Source organism: Dendropsophus ebraccatus, chromosome 2 (genome assembly GCF_027789765.1).
Source record: "Dendropsophus ebraccatus isolate aDenEbr1 chromosome 2, aDenEbr1.pat, whole genome shotgun sequence".
Taxonomy (NCBI): domain Eukaryota; kingdom Metazoa; phylum Chordata; class Amphibia; order Anura; family Hylidae; genus Dendropsophus; species Dendropsophus ebraccatus.
In genome coordinates this window covers 189,502,323-189,514,280 of record NC_091455.1, presented here as the reverse complement: position 1 = coordinate 189,514,280, position 11,958 = coordinate 189,502,323, and the positions used below count along the sequence as shown (strand labels likewise).

Here is an 11,958-nt window from a genome sequence, read left to right as displayed (position 1 = left end):
CTCTACGTCTGGAGGAAAGAAGGTTTCACCACCAGCACAGACGCGGATTCTTTACTGAGACTGTGGAACTCTCTGCCACATGATGTTGTCATGGCCGATTCATTATTCATTGTCAAGTTCAAGGGAGGCCTGGATGCTTTACTTGAAAAATATAATATTACAAGTTATGGGCATTAGATTTCTGGTGATACGTTGATCCGGGGATTTATTCTGATTGCCATTGGAGTTGGGCAGGAATCTTCTCCCTGTGATGGGGCAAGTGTCATCTCATAGGGGTTTTTGCCTTACTCTGGATCAACACAGTAGGATTTCCCTAGGTTGAACCTGATGGACTCTTGTCTTCTCTCGACCTTATTAACTATGTTACCTATATCAAGCTTGATAAAGGTGTCAGCACGCACCGAAACGCACTGCTCAGGTGTTTTAAAAAAAGTTTTTAACCATACACGGTTACCCTGGAGTATCTTTACAAGTCCTGCGCAGTGGCTATGAACCTCGCCTATGGTCTATTCCTACGCGGGCGGTGGCACCAGGACGGGAACTGGAAGCCTGGCTGCGGACACCATCATCTACCTCCCGTGCGCTCACTATGTTGTGTCTATAGTTTGCACAGCGCTATAAGGTTAGTTTGTCGCACTAACACTCAGTTATATGGTTGTCCCTCTTGGACTACTACACTATATCAGCGTCCCTCTGTGTCTGTGCTCATCCGTCTGTTCCTATGATAGTACAGTGTATCGCAGTGTGAAATCCGCTGTATACTGTATGTGTGAAGCTTCCCTTCCTTCACACATAACGTATCTACGTCTCCTGTAAGTGTCAGTGTGATTACATAGAGTGGGGGAGAAGCTGACAGATATCGTTTTCTATCATTAGATAAGTATATGGTGGTTATATATGCAGTACATGGGTATAAATAATAGGTTATTGTGGAATTCCCCTTTAAATTTAGCGCCTGCCGTGCTTTTTCGATTTCGGCACCTGGTGACAACCTTAGTGACACGTCACGTGATTGACAAGTACGCCAACCAACAGGCGTAACAGCGGGAAGGGGCGGTCCCCGGCGCTCTACGTCCTGCACTACAAGGCGTGGCTTTAGAACACGCGCGTGACGTAGTGACGGAATAGGGGGCGTGTCTGAGCGCTTCCTGACTTTCTAGACTCACACGCGGCCGTATTCTGCTCCGTGCGGCCGGAGTGCCGGGTGATCTCTATTGGCAGCAGCCTCAGCGGCTCAGTACAGCGCGTAGTGACCGGGATCCCCGCCTAGAGGGCGGTGTCGCGCAGTGTGCTGTGCATCGGCAGATGGTGGGACGCAGTGGTTCGGGGTTCTGATTGGCTGAGCATGTTGTGGGCGGGGATGGTGGGCGGAGCCCGTGTCTGGCAGGGTCTTGGCCCCGGCGTCTCCAGACTGCGGGCAGTTGTGCTGCAGAGTGCGAGGAGTTCTCCTTACTGCAGGTGAGAGCCGAGGGCGCCGCCTATAGGCAGCAGGGATGTGGTGGACCAGGGCTGGATAACGGGGCTTGTCAGTCAGGGCAGGGGACGTGCTGTCTGAGAATAGAGCTTAGTGCAACTAACGGAGTTATCAGGAACAGCCAATCACGTCAGTGCTTTCATTTCTCAAAGGACTTACTTGGTATGAGAGCTGCTCTGTGATTGGCTGCTGTGAGCCGCACCGCTGCTTCTCCAGGAGACAAGTGTGAACAGGTGCTTGATGTGACAGCTGTACAGAGCTGTGGGTTACAGTGATATCTGCTGGTACTGTAGATATCGCAGCCTTGTAGGCGGTCCGGGCATGATGGGACGTCCACATAGGGTGATTTTATTTTTACAGTCCATAATGGAATACACTTGTAACATAATGGATCCAATTTTAACAGATCCCATTTCTTATGTTTCCAAAACAAAATCATGCATAAACTTATTCACGATGCCCCAAAACTGGCCGTTTTAGCCTATAATAAAGAAGCGATCAGCTGCCGACCTTTGGCCGTATTCCCCAGGGTGATATCAGCTGGTGATCCGCCCCATGTAATAGGAACATTACATGCAGATCTTGCTATAGGAGCGGACAGGCAGCAGCTCCCATCTGTCCGCTGTAATTCAGGGTTCAAACTGCTCACGGTCATAGAGACACATGGTAACTTTCATATATGTCCGTGCTTCCATAATGCTATAACATCTCCTCGCCCCCCTTCCCATCCCTGTCTAATTTTCTTTTAACTTGAAACGGAGCTATGTCAGACAATTATGCAGGGATGGGAGGGGGAGCGAGGAGGCCTGCAAGCTGTTATGCCGCCTCTGGGGGAAAGACTGTTTTGCACTAAAGAATAAAAGTATTTCTCAATGTTCTGGAAGCCCTGATGGATATATGAAAGGTCTCCTTGCTCTAGGGCAGTGATGGATAACCTTGACACTCCAGCTGTTGCAAAACTACAATTCCCATCATGCATGAACAACCAAAGATATGGCTTTGGCTGCCCAGGTATGATGGGAATTGTAGTTTTGCAACAGCTGGGATTGTCAGGGTTATCCATCACTGCTCTAGGGCCTTGTTCACACAGCTATACTTTGTACAGACTGTAGAGGACACATTACAGTCTATAGGCCGATGGACACAATCAGGAATGCCATGGTCCGTGAATTGCCGGAAGCGGGGGCTACATAGATTATTGTAACCCCCGTACTCATTGGCTGTATCCATGCTTTCCCGGACTCCCTAGGGCTGAATCCAACTCCTTCAGCCCTGGTAATCAAATGCCGAAGGATTGGATTGAGGTTGCACTCATCTCTGAGGGTGGGTTCACACCAAACGGAGCATTTCCAGCAGACTCCATAGCTCGTACCCGTTCACGGCCGCCCGCCTCTCCGCCCATGCCATAGACACCGTTCTATGCATGGGCGGAATCCGCCTGCCCATAGAATGGTGTCTGTGGAGCTGGCGGAAAGGCGGGCGGCCGTGAACGGGTACGAGCTATGGAGTCTGCTGGAAATGCTTCGTTTGGGTTCCGTAGTGTGAACCCACCCTAATACTGACTTCATTAGTAACTTCTAAGATCCATGTGTAGACTTACCCTGTCAACTGTCCTGTATCTCTGTATTGGCCACTGTCCAATCAGAACTGACCGTGTAGGGACACGCCCCTAGCTGGTAACGCCCAGTTGACTATTCAGTCACATTTCTAGTAAGAATAACAGAGGAACAGCCTATCACATAGCTGTAAAGATAAGTAGCCCAGAACTGTGATTTTATAGGCATTGGTATCTGCTAAAACAGGTCGGGGGGGGTGATTAAGAAGTGAAACTATCAGCAGGTTAGACAAATTACCTGCTGATAGCCCCCTATTGTGCAGGGGACACTGAGGATGAAGGTATATCTCTTACCTTCATCCTCAACACCGTTCTTGTGCTGTTTGTTGTGAAATCCTCTACTTGATAAGACTGTTAGGAGCACTGGGGGCGGGGCTACCACCCCAGAGATCTGATTCGCCCCATTAATAATCATAATAAAGGGAAGGGCAGGCCAGCTGGGGAGACGGGGGGGGGGGGGGCACCTAACGGCCTTGCTGGGCAGAGGATTTCACAATAAATAGTATGGGAATGGCACCACATGAGACAGACCTTCATCCTCAGCACCCCATACCTGCTGATAGTTCGCCTTTAAGAAAGTTCTGGTTGCACCTGTTATAAAGTGAGATGATGTCCATGTACTGAATGCAAAACTAAGACGCCAGAGTCTGCAGCAGTATATGGCAGTCACATTCATGTTGGATCAGACGGACTCCCTTATGCTTTGCAATGCATGGTACAAGTAGCTGCCTATCAACTGGATTATCATTGACTAGGTTCTCCTTTGTATGTATACCAGTATTCTGTAATGCCAACCACTGCTGTACCCGATGGCACTACCACAGAGCAAGATGTCTCCTATCTCCATGATGGCCTTCTCAGCTGACTTCTTTGCCTTTAAAGGGTTAGGGTGGTAGAGTTACCAGGTTGTGTAGTCTCCACTAGACCTATCCGACATATTCTCTCAGGCATGTGAGATTGGACGTGGTTCTGACCTTTTGAGCTTCCTGCTTAACATGACCCTGTTGTTCTGCAGCAAGAGATACAGAGCAGCCATGCCTGAGGTGGACACCGCCGCGCTGGATGAGAAGCAGGTCCAGTTGCTCTCGGAGATGTGTATTCTGATCGATGACAACGACAAGAAGATTGGAGCAGAATCCAAGAAGAACTGTCACCTGAACGAGAACATCGACAAAGGTAAAGGGAGTGCGGGGAGCGGCCCAGGGGTGCGGCATAGTATTCTGATAGAGGTGTAGGAGGGGGGAGGGATCCTTGGTCCTGGAGAAGGACACACTCTCACCTGGTACTTCTTCACAGACCCTACATTGGCTGACTGTATGACCAGTATAGGGATTGATGGCATGAGTACACAGCTTGATAGTAATTCAGTGATCCGACTCTAAAGGCCCTATTCCACGGAACGATTATCGGCCGTTATGGCCGATAATCGTCCCGTGGAATAGGAGGCAACGATCAGCCGACATAGTTCATGTCGGCTGATCGTCGAAGTCGTTTGTCTCTCAACATGTTGAAAGACAAACGAGTTATATAGCAGCGATCTGCTGCCGTCGCTCCGTGGAATAGGAGCAGCGGCAACAGACTGCCGCTATATCCTATGGGCTGTCCGGATCACCCGAGCAGCTCTCCCCAGACTCACCCGCTGGCTACTGCCGCGTGGAATAGCGGCAGCAGCGAGCGGGGAACGAGGAGCAAACAAGCGCTAGTTTGCTCCTCACTGTCGGCCCATGTAATAGGGCCTTTAGGCTATGTTTACAGACTGTACAAACAACGGCCACTCTGCTGTGAATGGCTGTTGTTTAATGCTACCCACAACTGGAATTAATGATCACAATTCATGGCGGAATGGCCGTTGTTTGTGTGTGAACATAGCCTAAAGAGAGATTTATACTGCCTGAACCATTGGCAGCATAAAATCCCAACAACTTATGCTACCTTTACACGGAACGATAATTTGCCCGATCGTACGATTACCGATTTTGAAGTAACGATTTTTTTTTTTATAACGATCAGCGTTTAGACGGAACGATATATCGTATGGAAAATTAATTTTGCAATCGCTTAAGCCTAACCCACACATAGGAAAAATCGGACTGTTTATACGGAACGATCTGCAAATTTTTTGCGAACGACTATTTAAGAACATGTTAAAAGATCAAAATGAACGATTTCTCACGCTGCGTTTACACATACAATTATTGTTCGAATTCTAACGTTATCGTGCAAAGTCGCACAATAATCGTTACGTGTAAACGCAGCATTAGTTGTTTATACTGAAGAAGCCTATTAGGACTTCATGCTGCATGTTGATTGGGCGACATACAGATTCCCATTGAAGGGTGTCCTTTAGAGACGAGCAAACCTTGAGCCCGCTTGGCGCTTGATTACCAGTGGGTGAAGTTGGATGCAGCCCTGGAAAACATGGATACAGCCAATGGCCTATGACTGTATACTTGTTCTCCAGACAGCCTTAGGGCTGCATGCAACCTCCACTGCCATCGGTATTCCAATGCAGGGCATTTGGGTTTCGACAAAGCCTTGACGTTCACGCATCTCTAGTGTCCATGTTTTAACATTGATGGCCTGACTATAGGATAGCCTGGTAACATATAATTAAAGGGATTGTCCCATGCCAGAGAAAAACCTCTTAAGCTTCTCTGATGGTCTCTTTTGGATGACAACTAAAGCAGGTCAGCGTTGCATCCTGTGTGTGCAGCTGTGCACCAGAAACAACTGATCATTGGTGACCTGGCACCATTGTGGGAAATTGGGCAGGTAAAGCTCTGGACATCCCTTTTTATAGGGGTAGTTCACCAAATATGTTTTTCTTTCAAGTGAACTTCTGCCAAAAAGTGCCAGAGATTTGTCATTTACTTTAATTAAAAAATCTCATTTTTCCTGTACTTATGAGCTGCTGTATGTCCTGCAGGAAATTGTGTATTATTTCCAGTCTGGAGAGCAGGAGAGGTTTTTTATGGGGATTTGCTACTGCTCTGGACAGTTCCTGACATGGACAGAGGTGGCAGCAGAGAGCACTGTATCAGACTGCAGAGAATAAACCACTTCCTGCAGGATATACGGCATCTGATAAGTCCTGGAAGAGTTGAGATTGTTTTAATAGAAGTCAATTACAAATCTCTGGCACGAGTTGATTTTAAAGAAAACTTTTTTTTTTCTTTCTGAACTACCCCTTTAAGACCTAATTTCTGTATCCTGCCGATCATTGTGCTAAACTGTAAGATTCATCATTGAAGAGGTTGTGCGCTGAAAATCCCCATGCTCTATTAGGTAGTGCGATTGTGGGCTGCATTGCATTCATGCTGTGTATTGTGCTGGGTAAAGTTCATTGGGATTAATATATGCTAACTAAATATTAGCACTAGAAAAGTGACAGTCAGGTTCTCATGAAGCAGGATACTCCCTGCAGCTCAGACTCTTACACGTTAGAACCTTAGATTCATAGGGGAAGATTTATCAAACATGGTGTAAAGTAAAACTGGCTCAGTTGCCCCTAGCAACCAATCAGATTCCACCTTTCATTCCTCACAGACTCTTTGGAAAATGAGAGGTGGAATCTGATTGGTTTCTAGGGGCAACTGAGCCAGTTTTACTTTACACCATGTTTGATAAATCTCTCCCATTGTATATGAGACTGTATAGATGTTTTGACTGTTATTTTTTTTTTTTTTACCCACCAGGGATGCTGCACAGAGCCTTCAGTGTCTTCTTGTTTAACACAGAGAATAAGCTCCTATTACAGCAAAGATCGGACGCTAAAATAACCTTCCCAGGTTTGTATTTCTTCACCTATAATACAAAGTATAAAGAGGTCCAGAGGATTTCTCTTCACCCTTGTACTAGGCAGCGTCATATGCCATTGCCCATAGTTTTACACTAGCCTCCATGTATGGGCCAATACATGAGGAAGTATTGCACAAAGTGGAAGCATTTCCCATAGGGAGCAGTTTATGTGTAATCTGGTCTTTATTGAAGGCTTATAAAGTAATACAATAAGCTTTATTTAAAGCAGAAGTCCGGCGAAAATTTTTATTAAAGAATTGTATTGGCCCCAAAAAGTTATACAAATCCCCAATATAGACTTATTACGGGAAATGCACATGAAGTGCTTTTTTCCCTGCACTTACTGCTGCATCAAGGCTTTACTTCCTGGATAACATTGTGATGTCACTTCCTGGATAACATGGTGATGTTACTTCCTGGTGATGTCACGACCCGACTCCCAGAGCTGTGCGAGCTGTGGCTGCTGGAGATGATGATGGCAGGGGGATGCTCAGTGTCCCTCCAGTGCCCTGTGGCCCCCTGCCATCATCCTCTCCAGCAGCCACAGCCCACACACCTCTGGAAGTCGGGTCTTGACATCACCATGTTATCCAGGAAGTGAAGCCTTGATGCAGTAGTAAGTGCAGGGAAAAATATCACTTATAAGCATTTCCCGTAATAAGTGTATATTGGTGATTTGTATAACTTTTGGGGGCAATACAATACTTAAATAAAAATTTTCTCTGGACTTCTACTTTAAATGAGGGAAGCATAAACTAGTGACAAAAATGCTGAACAGATCGGTGTATTACTTGCGTCATTTTGTTCAGAAGTTCTCCTAATACGCAGGAGAATATAACTCTTGCCACACCCCTCCCCCACCCTCTAGCCGCTGATTGACAGTTGACTGCCTATACACAGCATGGATAGATAACTGCCAATTAGCAGCTGGAGGGCGGAGTTTTCTGCTTCTCATAAATATCCAGCACTACTCAGCTCATGCACATAATGGAGAGGACTACTTATTGTCCATGTTATTCAGGAGGACATCTCCAAATCAGCTGGACAGAACAATGTAAGTGATCCATCATTCTGTTCAGCTTCTCTGTCACTAGTTTATGCTACCCTGAGATAGGACACCATAAACCTACTAACAGTGTCTCTTTAACCATGTGACCTGATGGCCTGGGCATTTTTGCAGGTGTTTGTGCATTTGCTAAAGTTAGTTTTGTGGTACTTAAAGGGGCATGCATGCTCCATTCCTTCTCTGTGGGACTTCCAAGCAAAACAGGTCCTCTCTACGCAGACTTCCCTATACACATGTGGTTTACATTGAACTTTTGTTTCAGAGTTTCTCTATAATAAATCCTTTATCATGGTTTAGGTTGTTACACAAACACGTGCTGCAGTCACCCACTCAATACCCCCACAGAAACTGAGGAAGCAGATGCTATAGGGGTGCGACGAGCAGCCCAGAGAAGGTTGAAGGCTGAATTGGGAATTCCAATGGAGCAGGTATGTGGGAATGTGCAGATTTGTCACCTATAGTCTCTTTATGCTGGTTTCACACATGGCAGTTTTGTGTGCCAAAACCAGAAGTGGATCCAACAGGAAAGAAACGTACCAGTCCTCCCTTTATATTTTCCATCTTGTTTGAATCTACTTCTGGCTCAAGTGCCAAAAAACTACCATGTGTGAAACCAGCATTATGACACTGAATTGACATCTACACCTTGATGGTCTGTTAGGTCAGGGCTGTCCAGCATGTCACCTTTCGCTTTTGCACCACACTTGTCATCTATCTTGGGTTGTCCCCTGCATAGTCATAGTCTTAAAGGGGTTATCCAGCATTAGAGAAAACATGGCCACTTTCTTCCAGAGACAGCACCACTCTTATCTCCAGTTTGGGTGTAGGTTTTACAACTTAGTTTCATTGCAGTGAATGGAGCTTAATTGCAAACCACACCTGAATTGAAGACAAGAGTGGTGCTGTCTCTGGAAGAAAGTGGCCATGTTTTTCTAATGCTGGGAAAAAAAAAAAACAAGTTTACTCGTTTGCCCTGATCCCTCACTGTGTCAAGCCATGGCTGTGTTCATGTTGACACAAAGGAAACACTTGTTCAGCCAATCATTGACCATAGCAGTGACCCACCGAAGTCAGTGATTGGACGAAGAGCACTTGTTTTGTTAAAACAGAAGCAAGAAACCCTGGGACTGGACACAGATAGTTTTGTGGGAGTTAGGGTACTATTACACGGGCCGATGGGGTCCCGATAATAACTGTGAAAGAGCCTTTACTAGGCCTATTTACACGGCCTGAAAATCGTTTAACAAGAGCTGCGTCAACATCGTTACTGACGTCCTTGCAGCCATTGCTTAAACTCTATACATTACCTATCCATGCTGCAGGGCTCCTCTTGCGGTCTTCTTCTCCCCGGGTCCCACAGGCTGTAGCTCCAGAGCGGCCTGTTTGAGCTGACAAGCCGCTATGAAGCTGGAGTGTGCGGGACCCGGGGAGAAGCAGAGTGCAGGAGGAGCCCTGCAGCATGGATAGGTAATGTATAGAGTTTGGAAATCGTCAGCCACTGGCTGCGCAACGCTATTAGACCATTATAGGTCCAAACCTATATCAACGATCAGCCGATGATCATTGTTATCGGCTGATCGTTGTGTGTATTACACAGAGCGATAATTGGCCGGACAGGGCTGATTATCCTTCCGTGTAATAGGGCCCTAAGACAACCTCTTACACTTATGTCCTAAGTAAAGTGGATAACTCAGAAGTCACTTGATTGATCATATTAATTTCCAGGTAAAACCTGATGAACTTCGCTATCTAACCAGGATTCACTACAAAGCTCAGTCAGACGGCATCTGGGGAGAACATGAGATAGATTACATCCTGTTTGTGCAGAAGGACGTCACAGTCGATCCCGATCCCAATGAGATCCAGAGTCACTGCTACGTGTCCAAAGAGGAGCTGACGCAGTTACTAGAAAGGGCCAAGCGGGGAGAGGTGAAGATCACCCCTTGGTTTCAGCTCATTGCAGACACTTTTCTATACAAATGGTGGGACAACCTGAAGAATCTCAAATCCTTTGAGGATCACGATAAAATCCACCGAATGTAAAGGACGAAGACTAATCATACAATATGAGGGCCGTGTGATGGGCATAGTACTGCAGTGCACGACTCAGTGACGCACATGACATGAACGCCTGGGCGAGCCAAATTCAGTGTAAAGTAGTGAAGGGAAATAATTAACTGCTGAAATACTGTCCGCCTAGATAGAAGCAGAAAACATTAACTACTATGTATCTTTTCTGGAATTGACTGAACCCTTTAAAGTATACCTACAATTCTGCGTCAAACTTTTGCAGGCAGAGGTGGCTGACACGCTGAACTGTGAAGTGTACATGCTAAATCCGTGTTTTACCACCTATGTATTTTACAGATACTTTCATAATGGTATTAAAAACTAGATACACACGAAGGCTTATGTTTATTAAGACTGCCATATGTGTACATGAGGGTTAGCACTACATCTAGCCATCCTATTACACTTATAATATTCCTAGAGCTGGTGTATGGTGTCTGTAGCCACAGAGGAGGTGATCCTGCACTGTTTCTATGTGCAGCCTAAAATACATCAGCACAGGAAGAGATCTCTCACTTAGAGCTGTGTACCTAGGTGCACCCCCTACCGTCATAGAGTTGTATTGCTTGTAGATTGATCTCTGCGCTAGCTACAGAACTGATTTTTTTTAAAGTGGACGACAATTTAGCAGGAAGGGATGGAGGATGCTTGATAACAGAAGTTTATATTCCATAAGAGAAACACATGGCTGATCTCAGGGAGACCAGCCAAACGTCAACACCGCCGGCTGCTAGTGAAAGCGCTCAAAGCAGTGAAGTCCTAGGAGTATTGCCCCCTGGGAAACATGAACATACAGGAACCACCCCTTGGCTGGATCCTTCCCAGAGGGATATCTGGCTAGTCCTATGTTTTGAGGCTTTTGCAAAGTTTATATTCCCACATACTATTAATCTATACAAAGTTTGTTAAAAATACTGTGCTTAATGAAGGTGGCAACAAAAAAAAAAAAAAAAACATTGAAATTTACCAAGAGGCATCCCATACATTTGTCTTCATAGAGGTGGTGCCAGCTGGGTTTTCTGTTCACAAAGCTGTTTTTTTTTCTTTTACCTTTTTTTTACACTTTGGATTTAAGAAGAATTGTGACTTGTATGGTACAAAGTATTGATGAGCCCTTTGAGGTATATTTACAAAACAAGAATTTCTTCTCCTTCCCCATTCATCGGAGGTGTGCAGAAATCCCAGGGTTAGCTACTATAATAACCCCAGTCCGATTAAAGGAAACCTGTCAGCACAAGTCAAGGTGCTGGCAGTGTAGTGTAGCTGTCTGTTCCCTATTGTTTGTGTGGGGTACTTTTCTTGAAGCCATCGGTGCTGTAGATTTTCCACAATCTTACCCATTACATTTGAAATTGTCAAAGGAGTAGTGGTGAGGCTTTTGTGCCACACTCTGGCACGCCTCACCACTACCTTCTCCTCCGTTTGCCAAGCATATTGATTTTGGCCTGGCTTCCTGGTGACGTCTTCCTCAGGCGCTTATGTGCCATTGCTTGCAATAGCCGCGCAGTCACGCCTGCACGCTGGATTTGTGTGCTGATGTGGCCGGAATCGCACATGTGCCGTACCGTAGGCACCACTCCTCCGCACTATGTCACATTTATGATTCTGGCGACAGGCATGCGCAGACTGGACAGATCATGGGTAAGTGGTCGCATGGCGCCTGTGCACCTGAAGATGTCACTAGAAGGCCGGGCCAAAATCAACTTTCGATCAAAAGTTGACCATCTGACCAGCTTCTCATGACTTAAAAGGGATTATCCAGGATAAGGGGGGAGAAAAAGAAAAAAAAAAACACAACCCTGTCCTAATGTGTGTGGTATTACAATTCAACTGCATTCACATCACTGGAACTGAGCTGCAATACCACAACCAAACTGAGGACAAGAGACGTTTTTATAAGCCTGAACAACTCCTTTAATCCTGGGGATATTTGAT

At 46.0% G+C, this 11,958-nt stretch overlaps 1 protein-coding gene across 1 annotated transcript; it reads left to right on the top strand.

The window, feature by feature from the left end:
* The first annotated feature begins 1,131 nt into the window (after window positions 1-1,131).
* On the top strand, window positions 1,132-10,359 carry IDI1 (isopentenyl-diphosphate delta isomerase 1). The gene is made up of 5 exons (XM_069960506.1): window positions 1,132-1,458; window positions 4,105-4,265; window positions 6,785-6,877; window positions 8,251-8,381; window positions 9,679-10,359. Exons 1-5 carry the CDS (start codon window positions 1,346-1,348, stop codon window positions 9,994-9,996), a joined length of 816 nt encoding a protein of 271 aa, XP_069816607.1. The 5' UTR covers window positions 1,132-1,345; the 3' UTR covers window positions 9,997-10,359.
* Window positions 10,360-11,958: the final 1,599 nt, after the last annotated feature.